Raw genomic sequence first — 21,579 nt, 5'->3', positions numbered from 1 at the left:
AGAAGGTCTCCTAAGTAACTTGCACAGGAAAGATTTGCAGCACCTGGCCCCGTCCCGGGCACAGCGCTGCCGCAGCAGCACCACTCATTGTTGTGATTCCATTTGCTGCAATCTCCTCCTACTCCATTGCGAGGGGGCGGGGAGTGGGTTGTTTGCGTGAAGTCATCGCCACCGTCACAATGGGCCGCACCACCTCCGCCTCCCAGGCTTCCCGCGCGGGCCTTTCTCCCTTAAAAGGACAATGGGGCGCGCATGCAAAAGAACTCGATTGAGTAGAATTGAGCCGTGGGAACGACGCTTGCGCAGAGAGAGGGGGAGGAAAGCCAGCTATGCAAATGAGACTTGACTCTAGGAGCAGTTGCAAGCAGACCTGGGGAGCTGCACAACGAGGTTGCGGACTCCGCAGAGGAGGGGGGAGCTCATCGCACACAACACACCCCGCTATTGATTTGTTGGGGGCTGCAGTTCAGAGGTAAGTGATTTAATTTTTTTCTCTGTGATTTTTTTTCCCTCTGAACCGAAAAGTGAGAAACCTCTTTGGTTTCAGGGTTTTTTTTTTTGCTTTTGCCAATCAGCCGTTCTATTCAATAAAACAAGTTATTTTGGAGGCTGTCTTTTGCTGCGGGGAAAACACTTTCCTGTCCAAAACAGTTTTGACACCCACTGCCCTGTGTGCGGCATCGATTTTTCTTTCTTTTTTTTAAAAAAAAAAAACCTTGAGAAGTATAATTTTAAAAACTAACAGTGTAGTCAACATGCCGATTGCATTGTTCCAGATCCAGCTTCGCACGGGGACTTCCCTTAAAGTGAAATCAAAATGCTCTCTTCCAAAGAGGGACGGCGAGTTTATTCCTGAAGATATCACTGGAAAAGTGATCCCAAGCAGTGCTGTTGGTTAGAGAAACTGTGTACCCAGTTCAGGGTGTTACCGGGAAATATCAGTTTAAGGGACATTCTTCGAGGAGCCGTAGTAAGGGGGAGTGTATCAAACCGTCGCTTCGTGAATGTTTTGAGTGGCTCAAGAACCCTTTCTTAGTGCTCTTTGTAATGAGGTGGAAGCTGGAAGATGTAATGTTTTTTCCAGTTTGTAGGTTCAAGTTAAGTAATTTTGAAAGAAGAACATGGCCTTGTTTGGTTTATTGGGGGGATTGGGGCTGAGATTAGCTTGGCCTGGTGTTGGTGCTGCTTCCCAGGTCCGTTGCGGCCCTTTACCGTAAGCACGCGGTTTGGTATTATTTGCTCAGCTTGGGCGAGAGATACGGATGTGATAATGAGCAAAAGAAGGAACCCGGACGGCTAAATCGCTCGGGATTCCAGAGCCCGTTTGGGCTTTGGAATGGTTACGAGAGAAACGTTCTATTTTCGAACGTTCTCCGGAACCTTGTGTATTTATGTTACTAATTATACACCTGTAGCTCTGTTTTTGAGCGCACAGAAGTTGTTGCGTCGTGAGTGGCAGGGGGCAATCATTGCAGTGTCAATGTACGTTTTCTCTCTCTCTCTCTCTCTCTCTTTTTTTTTTGGGGGGGGGGAGAGGAATGGGGGAATTGCTCTCTTGATTAGGCTTGTTTTCAGAAGGGATGTCGGATTTAGCACTCAAGTGACCTGAAATGGACCGAAATTGTGTGTGTGTGTAATCTGACATGACACGTGCTACTAGGTGCGCAAGTTGCAGGCTTGCTTTAGTTTTTAACCTTTTCTATTGTAAATACCTTGTTATCAATCAGAGTGGAGTCCTGTTAGCGTCAGGACAGTGTGACTTTATGGTGATGGCGTCTTGCCACTTTCAAAGCAGAGTGCGAGTGAAAGTAACTGCTTTTCTTGTCTCCTCTTTGTAGTTAAACTGTTTCCATGTCGAACGCAACGAAGTTTAACTTGTAGTTAAAGTCTCCGTTTCGTGGGGGCTTGTTTTTTCTGGTCGATCAGGAGTCTTACTCTTTAGCATAATCTTTAAATATCTTAATGCATTCCGCAAAACAGTCGACATATCCTTGGTGCTGCACGTAGGCAAAACCAGGCTGAAGGGAAAACAAAGGGCTTGCATGCGCTGCAGGCAGTGCCTGCAATCCAGTCTGCTCGCCGAAACACGGACTGTTATTAAACCACGGGGAGAGGACGGCTGGCGGGCGAGTTAGGGGGCAATTGATGCGAGAGATTCGTGTCTTGGGGAAGTTTTGAGCTTGACTTTTTGCGTCTGGAAGACTTTTGGGGGAGTTAAAGTTTCTGTGCACGCACGCTCCTGTCGGTTACCACGCTGTGTGCAGGGAGGCGGCGGCGGCGGCGTGTTTGTGTCTCTAAAAGCATGCAGGAGAGGAAGCGCCTTTCACTTTTCGGCGTAAAAACGGCAGATTATTCAAAGCCTGCAATTGCCGCTGCGCCGGTACCGAGCGCTGCTTACTGCTGGGGCTTGGTGCGGACTCTTTAAAGGGCTCTTTGCACCGGTTCCTCTGCCGTGTGTGCGTCTGTTTATGGGAGGTCTGTGGGTTTCCCTTTGAAGTCGAACTGTTGCCATGTTTGAATTACGTCAGGGTGAAGCCATGAGGAACCAGCCCCAGCCTCCCCGCAGCAGGAGCAGCAAGCGGCGGCCGCTCAGCGTAGGATGAGGTGGGTGAAGGGCCCCGCTGGCCACCACGCGCGCTGTGCCTGGGAGGGAGGGTGCACCATTCAGGAAGTGCTGCCGAGCGAGGGGGTGGCGCGGGGGCGTTTTCGCCCCTTTTGTTCGGGCAGAAAACGCTGTGGAGTAACTTTCACTCGGGGGGCTTGGCCGGCGGCTGCAATTTTCCCCGCTGCCGTCACGCGCCTCTTCCCTGCCAGGGGCGCAGCCGCTAATGCACCTTTACCGCGCAGCCTGCGCCGTGGGAGACCGCGGCAAAGTAGCGTGAGAGAGGGAAGTGCGTGACTGCACGCTACGTGTCACTTTTCCATGCGTGTGTGTGTGTGTGGTCGGCTTCGGAAAAGCAGTGCCGGCGACTGTGACCCGATTTCTCTCCACCTAGATTATAGCCAGCACTCGGGAGATGGCTCGTGGAAATGTTCCCTTTCCCCAAACCGCTTTGCCGGAGCAATCCTTCCCCCCGCTCCCTGCCTCCAAACGCTGCCAGTCCTGGGAGAGGGAAGACTTTTTTTTTTTTTTTTAAACGAGTGTATCGACCGACCCAAATTTGCAGATAAAGAGTTAAAAGGTTGGGGCTGCCTGTTTAAATATCCTGCAAACGTTGCTGGGGTCTGATTCCAGTTTCCATGCTTGCCTGCTAGGGACTCGTCTGTGTTTCTAATGGCTCCTGTGTTAAATTTTGCTCCAGCCCTGAACAATTATAAACGGTGCCTTTCCCTTATTAAATGGCAAGCCTGGGCATTTTCGCTGAGTCCTGGTGACAGTGACTGTGTTTTGCAATGTGCTCTCAGGAACAGAGGTCTGTCTTCCCTTAGCACGCTTCATTTTCTCCTTTTTAAAATCCTCTCGTTTACCTCTGAAAAGGACTTGGTCCTATGCCAGTGTGTGCCTGTGACCCTCATGCTTGTTGTCTACCTGATCATCATGGCCTCTTTGAAAAGTAGGTCGTCCTTGCTGAGGTGACTGGGGGTGGCTGGTCTTTGTTCCAGCAAGCTGTGCTTTTAGTGAGCCGCTGTACACTGGTGCTGAATGTCCCGCTGATAATTTTTTTCCCCCCTCCCTCTTCACCTTAACTCTAGTTCCTCCCTGGTTGGGGCATGGCTGAAAGACAAAACTTTGTTTGGCTGTTCCTTTTGGTATTGGCACTGAGCAGGCTGCAGGTTAAACATCTGCAGTGAAATCCTGGCCTCACTGATATCCATGGGAGGTCTGTCATTGACTTCAGTGGGACTAGGATTGCAGTCCTGGGGAAAAATTTTGGTGTTCGGGTTTTTGTTTGGTCTAATTTTGACGGCAAAGTCATCTTCAAATTATGTGATTAAGGACTCTGCGTTAACTGGCAGTGTTGGTCCAATAACTACATAGTTTTCCATTTTGCCACCAGTGTGTTCTACGATCGGATTTGGAGTGTCTCTTTACTGCAAGGGTTTTTTTAGGCAGAAAAATAATCATAGAACTCCTTTTTTGTGATACCCCACTCGATATTATCATGCCCATTACCAATATCTCTTCAGGGGGTTGCCAATTTAGTTGTGGGTTAAAAGCTGAAACAGAACTTCAAGTTAAACTGATTTGTTTAATACAAAAAAATTATGAAAGTGTGTTAATAATTTGGACAGGCGGTAGCATTTCCAGACAAACATATTTATGCCAAATGACATAAGTGTCTGTCTCTCTTTTTTTCTTAGTATGTTCATCCCCAGTTGTATTTCTGAAGGGATTTCTCTTATGGCTCTTCTTGTTTACTTCTTTGCTGTATTATTTAGTTCAGCACAGTACACTGGTAGTAAGCAGTGATTAAATCCTGAATTCCTTCTGTATCCAAAGCTTCCCCTGACTGTCTCACTCTCTGTGGGGGAGTGTTTTGTTGTCATTGCCCCTACACATATTTCCACCCCAACACCTAGATTTTCCTCTATAGATTGGCAGTCCTCTGGGTCCAAATTACATGATATTTGTTATGAATACAAATGAAGAAAACTCCGTAGTTTCACTTATTTAACATAGTTTGGCAAGCAGTTGGTCCATAACATGATCTAATTGCTTTGAGGATTTTAAACAGCGTAAACCAGCTGACGTATGAAGTGTTGGAAGATGGTTGTATATGCTTTATAGCATTTCATAAGCGAGTTTATTACATATGCAGTATGAGTGGCCTGATCTCAGACTTGTATGTTTTTTTTGCATTTATAGAATGTGTCTTTCAAATAGTTTCTAGGTGCATTTACAGTAAATAACTGGGGAGTGGGGGGAAAAGAACCATTAAATGTTACAAGGCCAGACTTTCAAAATTGCTCAAGTGTTTAGCATCCACAGCAGGGGCCAAAGAGTATACTAAAAATGATACAGTCAGAAATGTTTTTTCTTTTCCTTTAATTGAGTGCTAGTGAACGGTTATAGGATGACACCCATGGAGCTCACTGTTTATCCAGACAACAGCACTGCTACTGCTTGGGCTGTGCTTGGTACATAGAGCACTCCCTTCGAAAGGTGAGAGGCTGTTTGTAGAGCATGTGCAGCAGTATTGTGGCTTGTGCATAGCTAGACCTACTGTACAAGGTCTTACGGGGTTTTTTTAAGTAGTTGGAACAGATTTCGTGAGATCCAGAGTCCAGTGGCTGCATGAGGTTTCTGACTGGCTTCAGTAATGTTGACAGGATTTGGGGCCTGATCCAAAGCCCATCCGAGTAAATGGGAGTCTTTTTTTCTCCCTCTGACTTCTGTGAGCACTGGTTTAAGTCCTTGGCTCATAGATAAGGCCCTATTGTCCTCTCATTAAAGCCGATGGCAAAACTGCTGTTGAAGTTAGTTGTGCAGGATCAGGCCTTAGGTGACAAGTGGTGGAATTTGAAAAGCACCTAAAGACATTAGACCCCTAGCACCCACTGACAGTCTGTGGCACTTGTGCTCTGAAGTCCCTCTGTCACGTCTGAAAATCCTCCCCCTCCCCCCCCCCCGGGCATGTTAGTTGGCAGATGACTGTCACTTGAGAGCCTAACGTTTGTGGGGTTTTACAGATAAAAGTCTGTTATTTACTAGACAACTGTGTGTGAAAATGTAACTAAAATTCACGTGAATTAAAACAAACTAACGGATAACAAAACCACCTTTAAAACCGTGACAGGCTGGGGCCTTTTATGGTACATGCTGATGCTGAGCAGTTCTCCCTCTGTCACCAAACTGTTAGCAGGCAGACAAGGGGGTGGGTTCCCATGTGCTATGTAATCATTCATTTTTATCAGCACTTTGTGACTTAACACATTGTTACGCTGGATGAGATTAATAGTTACTAATATTGCCAGTTTCCTTTAAGTCTGAAGCAACGGTTGTTAGCGAGGCTTTTCACTGTTGGAAAGCAGGTGCCAGAAGAAGCAATAAGTATGTGGTTGGAAGAGGTGGTTTGAAAATTGAGGGGATAACCGGAATGGAGGGGCGGAACTCCATTTCACAACTCTCAAGATGGGCTCTCCGATTACCAGATAATATGATAGTGTTGGATCTATCAGCTCAAAGTCCAAAGGGGGGTGTGTGTGTGTGTGGGGGGGGAATTAGATTGCTCAACTAAAAAGGCGTTTGTTTCATAAGTAAAGCCCTTTAATTTTTTTTAACACAATTAAAAAAAAATCTTCACTGAGCTACAGTCTCCTCTCAAGTGTACTACTCCTGCTGAAATAGCCACCAGATATGTAACAATCACAAGTGCTCATGACACTGATTTGTCAAATCTTAAGTAAAAGACTGCACCCCAGACACGCTGCTGAGCCATTGGTTCGTTACTGACTCAGATGAGCGTCACTAACTCCACTCATGCTGTGCCTCATGGTTTTTCTTGGAGATCTCCCATGCAAGGGTTGACTGGAGGTGACCCTGGTTAGGTTATAGGAGGTGATTAAAATCATGGCTCAAGTTGGAAGGCTGCAGATGGAAACCCCCCCCCCCCACACACACACACCACCACATTTTTTCCCTCTGAAAATCCCTGTGTTTGTGCTTTGCACAGCCCTTGCCAGCTCTCCTGAGGCAGCAACTTCTTACAAAAGCACCAAAGTGTCTTAGGCACTAAGTTGCATTTTCAGAATGGCCTAAATAATTTAAGTGCCTCTGTCCCACTGAAAATCAATGAGATGGAGACATCTAGGTAACTTTTGAAAATATTACCCATAATAGCTTTGACACAGCCAGTACACTACAGGTGACTCAACCACAGTAAAGAAATGTCAACCATTCTAATTTCATGACAGGGCCATGGGTTTTCCATTTGCATTTGGTATATGTTAAAGTTTCATTGAGTTCAGTGAAAGATCACAAGCACAGCATTGTTGCAGAGGACTAGCTGCACAGGAGTTAGCATACATGTTCTTGGAGGTAAAAACTTTCCAGGTGATCCAGTTTTAACCGTTCTAACTTTCCCTGGGCCTCATTGATCATAAAGTACAGCGTTCACAGGGTGAAGTTTCATTATAAAGTGCCGATACAGTACTGACTGCAGAGTACACTCGAAATATTCTTCATCTTTTCATCAACACATGTAGTGGGTTTTTTTGTTTTTGTGTTTTCGGAGGTGTGGGGGGTAGGTGGGCAGATATTAAAAGAATTTATATTTTTATATATATGGAGTTTCAAGGTTACACACGTCAGATCCTAGTCTCCTCATTTTGTACTGGAACACTTTTACACTGGTATCTCTCCTTATGTGAAGATTAAAATAGCATTTTTTGTTGACACTAGTTTTCTTGTTTATTTCCTTGGAGCCTTTCCACTTCAGACACATTAAAATACAACTGGTTAAGGCCCAGTTTTAATTTTACAACTCTGTAGTGAAAGTCTCCTTTTGGACGACGCACCTTTTTGGGGTGCGTGATTTCTTTATCAAGATTCAAAGGCAGATCCTCAGCTGGTGGAAATTGACATAACGCCATGGATTTTAGTGGGACTATACCAGTTTATTCCAGCCAAGGGAGAGGCCTGAAGCATTTACTAGGTAGACTGGCACCTCGGCTCATGGCATCATAGGCTGTTTTGGAAGAAGCCATTGTTAACATGTGCAGGTGTGCATTCCAGAGCTTATGATCTTTCCTTTATTTCAGTGTCTTTTAAGAAAATACTCTTGGATATTTCTCCGCTTTATCCAAGTGCGGTAGAAATCAGCATTGTGAGATTTTGCTGACAGGAGCAGTCTGCATCAATATGTATGGGCCAGATCCTCCGCTGGTGTGTACCAGCGTGATTCCATGGACTTCAGGGCAACTGTGCTGCTTTACACCAGCCAAGAATCTAGACCATTGTTGTGGGTCAGAGGAAGAAATCCGGCTAACAGCATGGTTCCTTCTTCCTCCTCTCTGCCCTTCCAAGTGAAGAATTTGGGCTGCGCAAAGGGTGAACGAGTGTAGGGCTGGAGCAGGGAGGCAGGAATGGAGCAGGTGCCGAGTGTTTAGAATGCCATCCCTCTGCCTTTCAGATAAGCTGCTTTCTTTGTGAAACAGCCAAGGAATGTTTCTCTGCAAGTGTCACAAATTTCAGGTGTTTCTTTTTGTTTGGGTATAAAAATGGAATTATATACGTTTTTGAGTTCATTCGTTTCTATTTTGGAGGTGTCTTTCCCTTCAGCCTCAGTGGTCAGGAAGAATGCGGAAGAAATCTGGAAAGGCAAAAGGAAATAGCTACCCTTTCCCTTAGAAAGCAACCAACCGAACAACAATAAATCCCTGAAAGTTAGCTTCTCCTTCCCTTGGGAAGATTAGAGTTCAGGATTCAGGGTTTATTTCCAAGTTGAGGATTTCGTGCACATCTGACACAGCAAGCGTTTCTCCGTGTTCCTGCTTCTCTTGCAGATGTTCATGTCAGCATCAACTTTTGCAGAGGGAACTCTGATCCCCAATTCTTGTCCTGAGCCGTCCATAAAAGAGGCAATAACTTTGTGTGTGGTGTAGGCTAGCTTTGTGCCCAGCCATGTATAGATGTGCAAGAAGTCTTTGCTTCCCACTTTCCCCTATCTCATGGGCTGACCCCAGATCTGTTAGGCAGAAGGGGCTCTGCTTCCTGAAAGTGTTTCTGATGATGCTAGCCTTCTGCAAAGGAGTGGGGTGTTGGCCCTGTGCTGCCGCCCCCCTTCCCCTCCCCCCCACTCAGCTGGCAGAATTGCAGAGGAGAGGGCACCCTGCATCCTTTCAGATTTTGGCTGAGTTGCTGCTGAGCAAGAATTCAAGTAGATGAAGTAGGGGGAGTGCAGCTCCATCTTCTTTGCTCAAAGCAAAGGGGGAAACTCCTGCAGGTCCCCCTCCTGTGTGGCTAGTACAGTGAGCCCTCCCACACCTGCTTCGGTCTACTTCAACCACTGCTCCTGGAGTACAAGTGTGTTTGGTTTTTTTTTGTTTTTTTTTCCCCCCCCCAGAGATCCAGGAGGAATCCTGCCTTGCCTCTGCCAGAATTTCTTGCTGCATAGCATCCCCTTCTGACTCCCACATGGCTGGTAGATTAAAAGACGCAATCTGATGATATATACGTGGATTTAATAGAGCAGGCCAAATCCTCAGCTGGTGAAAACTGATGTAGCTTCTTTAACTTCAGGGGAGTTATACCCGTTTACAGTCATTCAGAATGGATACATTTCAGTCTGCATGTTCAAGGCCAGATCCTCAGCCAGTGTAGATGCCATGCGGATTTGCACTAGCTGAAGATCTAGCCCAAGGTTTCTCATTTGGGATCCTAAGATACAAAACTTTAAAAGATAAATCTCTTTTAAGGTCCTAGTTATGCAGTCTTTAAGCATGCCTCACTCCCATAGAAACTAGGTGTCAGCAATGACTGGGCACATAATTTATGGCTTAGAATGGAAATGAAGACACTGCTTTAAGTATAGCAATGCTGGTCAGTGCCCTTAGACTCCAATGTGATCTGTATTAGCTTTAAATTCATCAGCTGACAGTATGTTTTAGTGTATAGTGTTCAGATGGCAACTGTGTGGATTAAATGTGACTCTGCCCTGACGCCTTCCATTTATAACACTGCATTTGGACACAGTTGTCAAAGAGAAATCTGTTTTACTTGTGGTTTCTCTAGTAACTTTTTCTCAATCCAAGAATGACGTATGGTGATACTGTTGCTGTCCATTCATCAGCTGGGAAACAGATGGCACTAGTTTTCCTTCTATTGAAATTTGGTGCTGAAAGGCTGTGCCTGTGAGAATGGAAGCAACAATCCCACAACAGAATATTTACTATAAATATCTGATGCCAATCCTTGTTCAAGTGTTAATTGTAAAATGGTGATTCTTGTCCCACTACAGCATAAATACTTGGTATTAGCGAAGACATTCCCCATTTCCTAGAGACTCAAGCTTACAAATGTTCCCCAAGTGAACAATCGAGACAAATTTCCAAGACCGGTTCCATGCCTCTCCTGTAAAGATAAAGGTGTTTGCTACATGGGTTATTAGGTTCACCAGTGGGACAGAAGTACCAGCAGCTAGTGCCAGACTTTGTAAAGTAAAGCACCATGCTGGAGGCTAAATGTTGAGTTGCCATAAACGAAACCTAAAATAACTGTTACAAACTTCCAGGTGAAGATAATCGCTGACCATCTCAAAAGGCTTGTTAAATACCGTACTGTCAAGAGACTGTGTCCCTTTTTGAAGGGGCACATTGAATGGTAACAAAATACATATTCTGCATGTCTGCTTATATAACTCCTTAGTGCCTGGAGTCGTGTGTGTTTGTTCCCCCCCCACCCCGCGCCCATTAAAAAAAAAATGCATCTTGTTAATCAAGGGAGACTAACTGGACCATACTTGGCCATGTATAATGCCCATTGTCTCTACATTGTCATAATGGGAAGACAGACTAAATCTTTATTTGTGTTTTTGTCTTGCTGCCCTTCTTATCTTCACAACTCACATTTCATGGAACCAAATTTTCCTCTTTTGCCAGAAATTACCCAGTACTTCAACTGGCTAAATGCCACTGGAGACTTATTTGTGCAAGAGCTGAGTAGTAGTTTTTGAGTTTATCCAACCCTTGACAAGCCATTCAGGTCACTGGCCAGAACACTCGCCCAGTTTTCGTCAGGTCTTCATCCTGCAGAGGGCCCTCTTGCAGTGAACCTGGGTGGCTCAGACATGGTGGGGCAGGATTTTGGGAGCCTTTGCTGGAGATGTGCACATCTGTGAATGGCAGAGCCCAGCTCATGGGAGCTCCTGTGTCAGGTTAGCACACCAGAATTTGAGGAAAAAGGCTGGTGGATCAGCGGCTTCTATTCTTCCTTCACAGAAGTGAGTGAATGGCTCAAAGCCAAATGCAGCCCTGAGGCTAGAGTGATGGCTATGCAATGGGCTTGGTTGGGTGGAGAGAGCAGTGGAGACTACTTTTGTTGTAACCCTGGAGGAATTCCTCAGCATGCCTGCTTGGGCTGTGAGCAGGAAGCAGGATTTGGGCCTTAGGCAATTTCAGGCTGTCTTCCTGCAGAGTCAAGAAGGCAACACTTTGTAAGTCGCATTTGAGGACTTACCTCCTGGAGTGTAGGGGCTTGAAACCTCATCTTTGTTGAAAATGAATGCTTGGATTCTATAGGATCGAATGGTGAAGTCCCTGAGACCTGGCAGGGAGCTTCCCCTTGCCACTAATGAATGGGCAAGTGGTTTTGTCAAACCCAGCTCTTTGGAGCCTAGATCCTGTATTCCTATGTGTTTGTACAGCATCTAGCACAGAGGAAACCTGAGTCTGATTGGTGGCGTTGGGTGCTACTGCAGCAGAAGTAATTAATCTGGTTTAATGAACTACACCAAAATATAAACCACTTTGTTTAGTTTTAAGCGGCTAAAAAAAACCAGTTACTGTTTAGGTGGTTTGTGTGAGAGTGTTTTGTTTTATACAAGACTCCAAATCCTGGACTTCTCCATTGGGGTCTAGAAGTGCTGTTGGTTAGCTTAAACCCTACTGTGATGTCTTCCTCCAGATCCTTTAAAGAGAGGCATAAGAGCTGATGTGGGGCTGGAACTACTTACAGTGGGGTGAAAGCCCTCTACACACAGATCAATAACACCAGGCCTAGGCTGTCTGTGTGCAGCTCTTTCGCAGCAGCTGCTAATTCGCCTGATTTTCCTCCAAATAATCTTCTGGTTTATGATGGAGTCTCTGACAGTGTAATCACCTAGTGTCTTGGTTTGATGATGATAAAAAATGGGGGGGAAAAAAATCCTCAGACATTATCTTGTTTGTGTTACTTTTTTTTTTTTTTCCTGGTTCTATAAATTGACTCTGTTGCAGCTGAGAGATCCTGCCTGTTGAACCTTCCTGCTACTAAGCAGCTATTCCTTTTCCGTGTATTTTGGCTGCTTGTTGTCCTTGATGATAAGCAGCAGAGGGCAAACCATGCTCTCTAAACAGGGTTGTATAAGCCACAGTTACAACACTGTTTAAAAGAGAACTCCTTTTTGGAATGGTACCTCTGTGTTTATGACAGACTAATTACAATTTTTGGATGGCCTGTAAAAATGTTTGTTTTGCATTAAGGCCCTGAGCCAGCTAATAGCTTAAGCATGTGTGTAACTTTGAGCACTGGAATGGAGCTACTCAAATGTTTAAAGTCATCATGCATGTTAAGTGCTTTGCTCGATCAGGGCCTACGTACAGTTCCACTCTGGAAAGTAACTGGGGGGGAGGGCAACAATGTCTTGGGGCTCCCCTTTTATTGTTTTGAGGGACTCCAAAAATTGAGCTTAGACATAAAAAGTTGTTTTCTAACCGGAAGCCAACAAATACCTGGGATAGCTCAGTGGTTTGAGCATTGGCCTGCTAAACCCAGGGTTGTGAGTTCAATCCCTGAGGGGGCCATTTAGGGATTTGTGGCATAAATTGGGGATTGGTCCTGCTTTGAGCAGGGGGTTGGACTAGATGACCTCCTGAGGTCCCTTCCAATCCTGATATTCTATGAATACCTCCAATTGCACATTACCTGCATCCATAATGTACTTCAGTTTTACTGGTTGTGGTATGCAAGCTAGAGAGCCACAGCTTAGTTTGAAGAGCTGGGCAGTTAGGAAAAACTTGTAAACTGAATGCATTTGCTGTGGAGTCACTGAGCGTCAGTAAACGGGAAACCCCCACCGTGTCCTTTCTAGAGTGGCTCTTAAGAGTTGAAGAATTTTTTTATGTGACCTTGTTACATGTCTGGGTTTGCTGAATACCCTCTGCTTTGGGGTGCAAGAGACATCTAATTGTGCTTGACAAAGGTAAGCATATTCTGAACACCTGTCCTCCTAAGAGGCACTGCAAAATAGTGACACTGCATACCTGAGCAATTACCCCTGGCTGTTGCCTGTTCTGGACTGTGATGTAACATCCGTTTTCAAAGTTGCACATGAAGCTGCTTCTCCCTTTAAATTATCCTTGAGCTGTATCTTGAAGTGATAACACTGACAGTTTCCGCTTGTTCTACAGGCTCCAGCAGAGAAGAAAAGATGTTTGGTTTCCATAAACCAAAGATGTACCGGAGTATAGAGGGTTGCTGTATCTGCAGAGCAAAGTCTTCCAGCTCTCGTTTCACTGATAGTAAACGATATGAAAAAGACTTCCAGAATTGCTTTGGGTAAGATCCCCTGCTATTCAAAATTGGCTTTACATTTTAGTTGGTCAGGATTTCAGTCTCTAAGCATGAAAAGTTATCAGCCTCACTCAAAGCGAGGTACTGAAGGCTCTGACCAGAATCAGGCCTAGTGTAGTCTTCAGCTTCCTCATACTTCTACCATGAGGGGCAGGTAAAATTGGGCCAGATCCTCAGTTGGTGTAAATCAGCACAGCGCCATCAACTTCAGTCGACCTCAGCTGAGGACCTGGCCTATGCCATCTGGTTCTCCACTTCAAAGTGCTATCAAATCAGAGTGGAAACATTTTGCACTCGCTTTTCACAGGTGTAAATTGCTGCACAAGGTGTAAAAGAATGCAGAGGTCAGGCCCATGGAGTTTTTCTGAGATGTAAAACCTTAGATAGCTAAATAAATACTTTTATTTCTTCCCTAGTAAATATCTTTAAAAGTCCAAACAGGTTTTGTGAGTAGCTGTCATTGTTCTGGATAATCCTATCAATCTGTGGGAATGTTGCCTCTCTCAGTGGGGAGGGGAGGGGTCTACTATCTTAATGGTAGTTTTCCAGCCCAGTGCTGTGTAAAGTAAGCCTGAAGAATTTGCTTTCCTATTAAAAAGCCATTGGAAATTAGGAAGTTTCAAAACCCTGGTGAGGGACATTGTATTACTTAAAAATAATTAATTGAACAGTAGGTTTAACAACTCTCTTTAGCATTTTGGAACTACCTTACAAGAACCGTGAAACTCTTTCTATCTTACTTTGCCTCCCCAAATTGTCAAAGAAGCAAGTTCCTGCTTGACAGCTCCTAATTATTTCTTTTATTATATTTAACACTTTTTTTTTTAGTGATTTACTTTGTAATTAGCCATAGCAATTAGAATCTCTCTCTTGTTGCACTAACTCGTCATGAGTATTTATTTGTCATATTTCTCCAGCTTCCCCTTCTCCACCCAGTTTGCTTAGCTATCATGAGATTTTTAGGCCACAATCCTGGGAAGACTTATGCCTGTGATTAATTTTACACACGATTAGTCTCATTGGCAACACTGGCACTACTCACATGTTAACAATTATTCACTTGAGTGATTCTCTGTAGGACCAGGCCTCTCTTTGCTTTTCTTATATTTCTCTTTGTCTAGAAATGATTTTTCCCATGAGTCTTTATAGTGACTTCTACTGACTGCTGTCGTGTGTGTTTTTTTTTTTATGTAAAGCTGCTGCATATCGGCATGCATGCTTGCTTGCTGCTGGCCTTGGCTAAAGGGAGGCTGTGCCACCGTCCACTGCATTTTTATTTAAACTGGAGTTTTGAAGCTTGCAGTACGCTATATGCTTTTATTTTTATGCTTTACTCAGTATGTTTGGCAAGGTAGAACCTGTAGTCTTGCACTGGGCCATCAAAGAACGGCTTATCTAACCCAGACATGTCATTCACTTCTATAGTATTTCAAAGTCCTTTATTAACTATCAGATTATGGAAATTTTTTTTTTCAATCTCCTTTAAATCTTTTTGGAATGATTCAACTGTAGGGGAAACATTTTTTTTTTTAATAAGCTTATTGAAAGCAAACAAGGGCAGTCTTCATGCCAATGTTTACAAGTTGTTGGGCTGTGCACAGAGCATCTATAGAGTTCAGCAGGAGTGCAGTGCATGGAACTCTTACAGGATCAGAGCTTTTATTTGAAATTATATGAAACGTTCAAGAGCTGAGTGGAGCGTTCATCAGATCAGTTAGGATTACTTCAAAATGAACTTTTAAAGGGATGAGGTTTGTTCTAATACACTTGGGCCAAGATTCTCCAAAGTGTTGAGCGCTTTTCTGTAGGGTAAGCACTTTTTAAGGTGTCTCAAGTTGGACATTCAAAAAAAGTGAGGTACCAAAAATCACTAGTCACTTTGGAAAATCTTGGTCTCAAAATCTGTTGTCTCTGTCTTTATGCTAATTGGGTTGATTACAAGAGGCTAAATAATAAACAGGGTCTTCTCTTGTCAGGCTCCATGAAGTCCGCTCAGGAGACATCTGCAATGCGTGTGTCCTTTTGGTGAAAAGATGGAAAAAACTGCCAGCAGGATCAAAGAAAAACTGGAATCACGTTAGTTGGCTATTTTTTTCCCCCCTCTCTGTAATTCATATTTCCCTTCTATCCACTCCACTAGAGAGATGCTGTCAAGTGTTCTTTCTTTCACTCCTCAGCACCTGTAAAAGCTGCTCTGAACTTTCTGAAGTGTGGCTATTCCCTGCCTTCAGCTGGCTTACTTGTGCAAGATACAAGTGATTGTTGGAGACAGTTCTCTTCTTACCCCCTCATTTTCTCACGCTCATAAATTTCTCCAGAATCCTCCCTTGAGACTAAACATTCCAGACTTGGCCTCAGACTAAAGATGATTTTGTTTTGGAAAGTTTGAACAAGCAAGGTGACTTGCTTAAGTAACAGATAAATCAGCTTGGCTTAGTGAAATATTTAAAATGACTGTGTCACACAGTCATTCCCACTCTCTGATTTGATATATTAATCTGCTCTGGCCCTGCAGTTGAAAAGAGACAGGTTTTTTTTTGTGTGGAGGGTTTGGTCATCAATCTTTCCAGGAGAGATTTTGACAGTAACAAGGGAGCTAAACCTGCCGTTCATTGCTTGGGGCTTGCCTAAGCACAGAAATTAATGTAAACTGATTTTAAAACCTGTGGAGGCACTCTTCTGTTAATTTAAATTACCTTAATTTAAAGGCACGAGCTGAACTGAAGCCTTTTATACACAAGAAAGTTGCAATTGTTTAACTAAAGCTGTTGTTTTAAACCCGTTTTACTTTCTCATGTAGACTAGGCCTGATATAAGCCAACTTGAAATGAGTGTCAACACACAAAGTTGTACAAGTGAACTAAATTGGTTTAAAATAACAACTGTAATTAGACCAGAGCAGCTTTATCTGTAGGTCAGGCCACAACTCTGATAGAGAATTGTGGGCAGAGGGAATTAAATGTATCCATGCTGTCTTTCAGGTGGTGGATGCAAGGGCTGGACCCAGTCTTAAAACAACACTGAAACCAAAGAAAATGAAAACTCTCTCTGGAAGCAGAATAAAGAGCAATCAAATCAGCAAACTGCAAAAGGAATTCAAACGGCACAGTAAGTGGACATAGAGTTTTAGGAAGGCAGTTTATTGCCAAAGTAGCTAATTGTTAATTGGCCTAATTGGATACTGTCCAATGTATCCAGGTCTTTTTAATGAGAAAATATATGGTGTTTATAACCCTTTCATCCTTGAATTTTTTGAGGGTGGAGTTAGGAGAAGTTTGGGGGGGAAAATGTGATGTACATCTGAGCTGGGTGGCTCCGGGTGCGGAAGTTGCAGATGCCAGGAGATGAGTTGGATTGAGGGAGAAAGCACTTTTATTCTAAGCCCCTGATTTCAGTGATTTGGAACTGTCCCAGAAAATAACTTCTTGGGCAGAAGTTTCATAGATGCTAGATACTGAAAAGACCTTGTAAAGTTAAGTGTCTCAAAGGATGGATTTTAGCCACTCCTAGGCAACAACTGTGATGTCAGCCCCATTGTGCTATTCACTGTACACACCCGCAGTCGGAAACAACCCTTGCAGTCCAAGGCCCAGATTGTGCAAAAACTTACCTGCACACTTAACTTTGCACATTGTGAGTAGTCTCACTGATGAGCGTAAGTCTTTGTAGGATCAGAGTCCAAATGGATAAGAGAAATGCAGGGTGATGGGAAGGAAGTATTATCCCCATTTTACAGATGGGGGGGAGGGGGGGAAACAAGTCACAGAGGGCAAAATCCTGGCCCCATGAGAAGTCAGTAGTTTTGCCACTCTGTGGTTTTTGTTTTGCAGTGGGGCCTGGATTTCACCCAGGAGATTGAAGTGACTTGCCCAGGGTCGCACCAGAAATGTGTGGTGGATCTAGGAACTGAATCCAGAGCCTTCTGAGTGCCACTCCATGTCTTACCCCAAGATCATCCTCCTCCTTCATGAAACATTTCCATAATCTTGACATATCATCTCTGAAACTTTGAAAGTGCCAACTGAGAGAAGCAATTGTCAGCTTTTTTTTTTAATATTCTCACTGGCCATAATAGTGCTGCTTGTATCAGACTTTTCCCCAGTCTGGGGGGAGGAAAGAAGCTAGTTGCATCCAATGGATTCTTCTGTTGTTTTTTTTTTCTCTGTAGACTCTGATGCCCACAGCACCACCTCAAGTGCCTCCCCAGCTCAGTCTCCCTGTTACAGTAACCAGTCTGATGATGGCTCTGACACCGAGATGAGCCCTGGGTCCAGCAGAACACCAGTCTTCTCCTTTTTAGATCTCACCTACTGGAAAAGGTAAAAAGCAACAAAACACACATCTGTGCAGCCAGCAATTCATCTTAATTACAAGGCTTTCTGTTCTGTTTCCTCGGCAATTAAACAGCATTCGCAAACAGCTGGTGACAAACATGGCATTTTAAGGATGTGGCATAAGTAATTTAACAGTACAGAAAATATGAATTTGGATTTGGAGAGAAATAATGGTTTTGCCTTTTATTTGACATTTGGTCTCTGCATACCTAATGTCAGATGCAGTTAGTTCAGAATGTCTTGTTGACAGTTAGACATTTTATAACTGACCATGATTATGGTCAGAAGAAACTTGAGGGCTGGAGAAGCTGTAAGATTTTTCCCAGTGTTGCAGAGATTTTTATGGTTTTGCTTCACACTGTAAATGCAGCAATCCTTTGTTCAACTACTTTTCAAATTGAAATGGCTGTGATTTCATTGCCTAGCTAAATTCATGGAGGATAGGTCCATCAATGGCTATTAGCCAGGATGGTGTCCCTAGCCTCTGTTTCCAGAAGCTGGGGGTGGGCGACAGGGCATGGATCACTTGATTACCTGTTCTGTTCATTCTTCTGGGGCACCTGGCATTGGTCACTGTTGCAAGACAGGATACTGGGGTAGATGGACCTTGGGTCTGACCCAGAATGGCCATTCTTATGTTCTTTAAGTTGGCCTCTTACAGGTACACTTTGTCAAATACAGTTTGGCAAAGAAGCAGCTGTGCGTGTGTTTGTGTTGCTACTTGAGGTAGCAAAGTGGTAGACCTACACTTAGGCTGAGATGATTTTTAAAGCAGTCTAGTGGATTTCGCACACACAATTTTTTTTGTTTTTCTTATTGGCCTTTTTTTTCTTTGTGCTTGTGGTTTTATTTTGTGGGTGGTGGTGGTGGTGGTGTTTTATGATGGAAGGAAACTTCTCCCAGAACTGAAATGGGTCTGAATCTCTTAGGCCCCATAAAAATGCTTATCACTATGATATCCAAGTGGCCCTGGAGGTTGTAAACTGTAGTGTCCTGGTCCTATTAAAATAACTTTTTGTGTTTCTGTAACTAAACTTCTGGGTGTATATGTATGTTTATATATAAAATTGTCTGCATTTCTCTTCCTACCCCAACCTTTCCCTCCCCCAGGCAAAAAGTTTGCTGTGGAATAATTTACAAAGGGCGTTTCGGGGAAGTCCTCATAGACACTCATCTCTTCAAACCTTGCTGTAGCAATAAGAAGTCAACAACTGAGAAGCCTGAACAACAGGGACCCCAATCTCCAGCCATCTCCAACCAGGAAGAATGGTGACTTCCTTGGCTAACTGTAGGAAGGTGTATACAGAGCCTCTTATTGTCCGGAAAATGCTAGAAAGTGACCCTTTGTTCACTATGGACACCTGCTATGCTGCCAAAAGACTACTCCTTTAGAACTGTTTTGGTGTTTTTACTGCTACAATTCCACAAACTCTCAAGCCAGTTTTTATCTTTTCAGGAAGACTACATAATATTTAACATACCATGGAACACTTAGCAAAGCTGAATGCTGCTGCGAGGTTGTCTTTAGGGGCTTTTTGTTTGTTTTTCTTTCCCCTACCCATCCCTTCCATGAACGAACTTTTGAGGGTGGGCTTTGTTGTATAATAAAGTGTATGTAGTTAATATTTCTGTACTGAGAGAAGCAGTGGTTGTGTCAGGCATTTTTTAAGTTGATAAACACCCTCCCCAACCAGAGAGAATATTTCATTTGATATGTGTGCTTCAGTGACATGGACTTATACATAGACGTTTTTAACTCTTTACAATATTTTCTTTTGTGTGTATTTTAAAAGGTATGGAGAGCTAAACCTGTACTACTGACATTTTAACTAAGACAAATAGTTTCATCATTCCCGTATGGCAAGGCCAGGTAATGGCAGACACCAGTAATGTGAGCAATGCTAGTGCAAGACGACCTAAATGTTAAATATTCAAGAAGAGTGGAGAGGGAAGGCACACTGTCTACACATCTGCATAGAACCTCCCAGTTCCTCCTTAGCTAAGAACTGAATGCAGTAAACCAATAAATGACAACCCAAAAGCAAGCACTGGGGCTTGTGCAGTACTGGCGTGTGATTAGATTGAGAGATGGACCATGGAGGCCGCCTAGGGTCCAGATTAGGTGTAGATTTGGGGTTGGAATTGTTAAATTCTCACGGGATGCTCTCATACATTTTCTGCCATTTCTAGGCCCTTTCCTGGTTTTGAACATGACACAGAACCAAAGCCATTGTGGGGGGGCCAGCTTTCTGTCCCAGGAATTGAAACAAAACAATCCAAGCATAAAATTCAGTGAGGTTCAGATTCCTGTTTTGGACCCTTCCGGTCTTGTGAACTTTATGCTTGTTTATACTGCAATCCCAGGGTGTGATTTAATCCAGCTAGCTCTGGTACCAGAGCAGTGAAGCTGTGGCAGCATGACTCCACAGGGCTGTCCAACTGAGTGGCTGCCCAGGATGCTGGGCAGCCTTGTACAGCCCTCACTGAAGCCCATGCTGCCATAGCTACACTGCTATTGGTACCCGAGTTAGGTAGAGCAAAGCTAGCTGGGTACGTCCATGAGCTGCAGTCACACCCTGTCATTGCAGTATAGACATGCCCTGTGTATTTTACACACACACTCACGCTCCCACTCCCCAAAGCAACGCTTCCGTGCACACTGGACCTATTGTAAATTCTGTAAGTGCTGTTAAAAATTACTCCATTCTAAATAGAGGCAGCTCTGTGTGCATGTGATTGGCTAAACAAATCCTATGCACATTCCTGTAAAACTTATGTGCAAATGACTGTGGCATTGCTTTATGCTCCGACTTTGTCTTTAGGGTAAAAAAAGCTTCCTCAAGGAGTATGCTGCAGTTTTAGCTCCTAGTTGTTTCATGTTACCTTTATGAAGAAGTAACTTAAACAATGTGGGAAGTGGACTTTTTTGATCTTTGGGGATATTCTGCAATGGGCTGCTAGAAACTTGAGTTTTCTTCTGTTTGTCTTTACTATTTAAATTTTGGTGGGAAGGCTGAGGGTTGGTTTGTAAGCAAATTTCAATGCAGGCTCACTTGCTGAAAGGCAAACATTCAGGGGATGAAAATAGAGCTACAGAAAGTTATTCCCCAATCCTCCCCCACCCTCAAAGCAGAAAGTTAGTGTTGGGTTTTTTTGTTTTGTTTTTTTCCCTTCTATTATATAAATAAAATTTCTTAGTGGGATGTCAGGGAAAATGGAGATTTGTTTTAGTCTCCCCTCTTTGTTTTTTTGTTTTTTCCCCCGTAAATACATTGACTGAAATCTAAAGGGAGGATAAAATTACGTAGTGTACCTTCACCTGCAATCAAATGGACAGTTAAAATGGCTGCTTTGCTCAGTCTGTCTCCAAAGACTCATGCAAGAGTCTCAGCCAGCTGTATCTACACACCAACTTACAATTGAGTTAGTCTCAATGATTTTATATACTTATCACTGCAGTACTGGTGGTAGGATGTGCTATAATGTGGATCATCTCTACTTCTGTATTTATTTATTTATTGCTAGACTTCAACCATAGACTGCTTCCCCTCCTCCCATCTCTTCCTTTCCCTGTAGTAATGCAAGATGAACTGTCTGTAGTCATGCACTTTGTATTAATGTATTAGAAATCTATGGAACCTGTTTTGTACTTTTTTATACTGTCCATACACTTGTAATCCAAACTTTTTTTTACTAGGGTAATGAATAAATTTAGACTTATTTAGAAAAATAATGCATTTTTCTTCTGGATTTGTTTGAACTCTGCCCTGTAATGAGATTTCCTGACACAGCACAGCCAGTGCATGGTTCGTTTTAAGCAAGCTTACTAGAGAAGAGACTGAAAGATAATTCTCTGCTCTGAAACAAGGAAACTCTTACTGAACTTTGGAAGAAAAAAGTGGGTCAGGGAAAGGATGCAGTGTCTAGACACATAGGGTTGGCTCAGTGCTTGACTGGCAGAACTTCCCTTCAGGGTTGGGTTTGTACTTAGTAGGAATCCCTGTGCTGGAAACTGGTGGAGTTGATAATGCTTTT

General features: G+C 43.6%; 1 protein-coding gene across 2 annotated transcripts; it reads left to right on the top strand.

Moving 5' to 3' along the window:
* Positions 1-293: 293 nt before the first annotated feature.
* Positions 294-21,277, top strand: SINHCAF (SIN3-HDAC complex associated factor). Of its 2 annotated transcripts, none has more exons than XM_073321393.1 (6): positions 294-472; positions 13,048-13,195; positions 15,187-15,286; positions 16,192-16,318; positions 17,379-17,529; positions 18,655-21,277. In XM_073321393.1, the coding sequence occupies exons 2-6, from the start codon at positions 13,068-13,070 to the stop codon at positions 18,815-18,817; spliced, it is 669 nt and encodes a 222-aa protein (XP_073177494.1). In that variant the 5' UTR covers positions 294-472; positions 13,048-13,067; the 3' UTR covers positions 18,818-21,277. The 2 variants fall into 2 exon arrangements, with proteins under 2 accessions (XP_073177494.1, XP_073177503.1); XM_073321402.1 differs by lacking the exon at positions 294-472 and adding an exon at positions 1,759-2,604.
* The last annotated feature ends 302 nt before the right edge of the window (positions 21,278-21,579 follow it).

This window comes from Lepidochelys kempii, chromosome 1, assembly GCF_965140265.1.
Source record: "Lepidochelys kempii isolate rLepKem1 chromosome 1, rLepKem1.hap2, whole genome shotgun sequence".
Lineage (NCBI taxonomy): Eukaryota > Metazoa > Chordata > Testudines > Cheloniidae > Lepidochelys > Lepidochelys kempii.
This window is presented reverse-complemented; position numbering and strand designations above follow the sequence as displayed.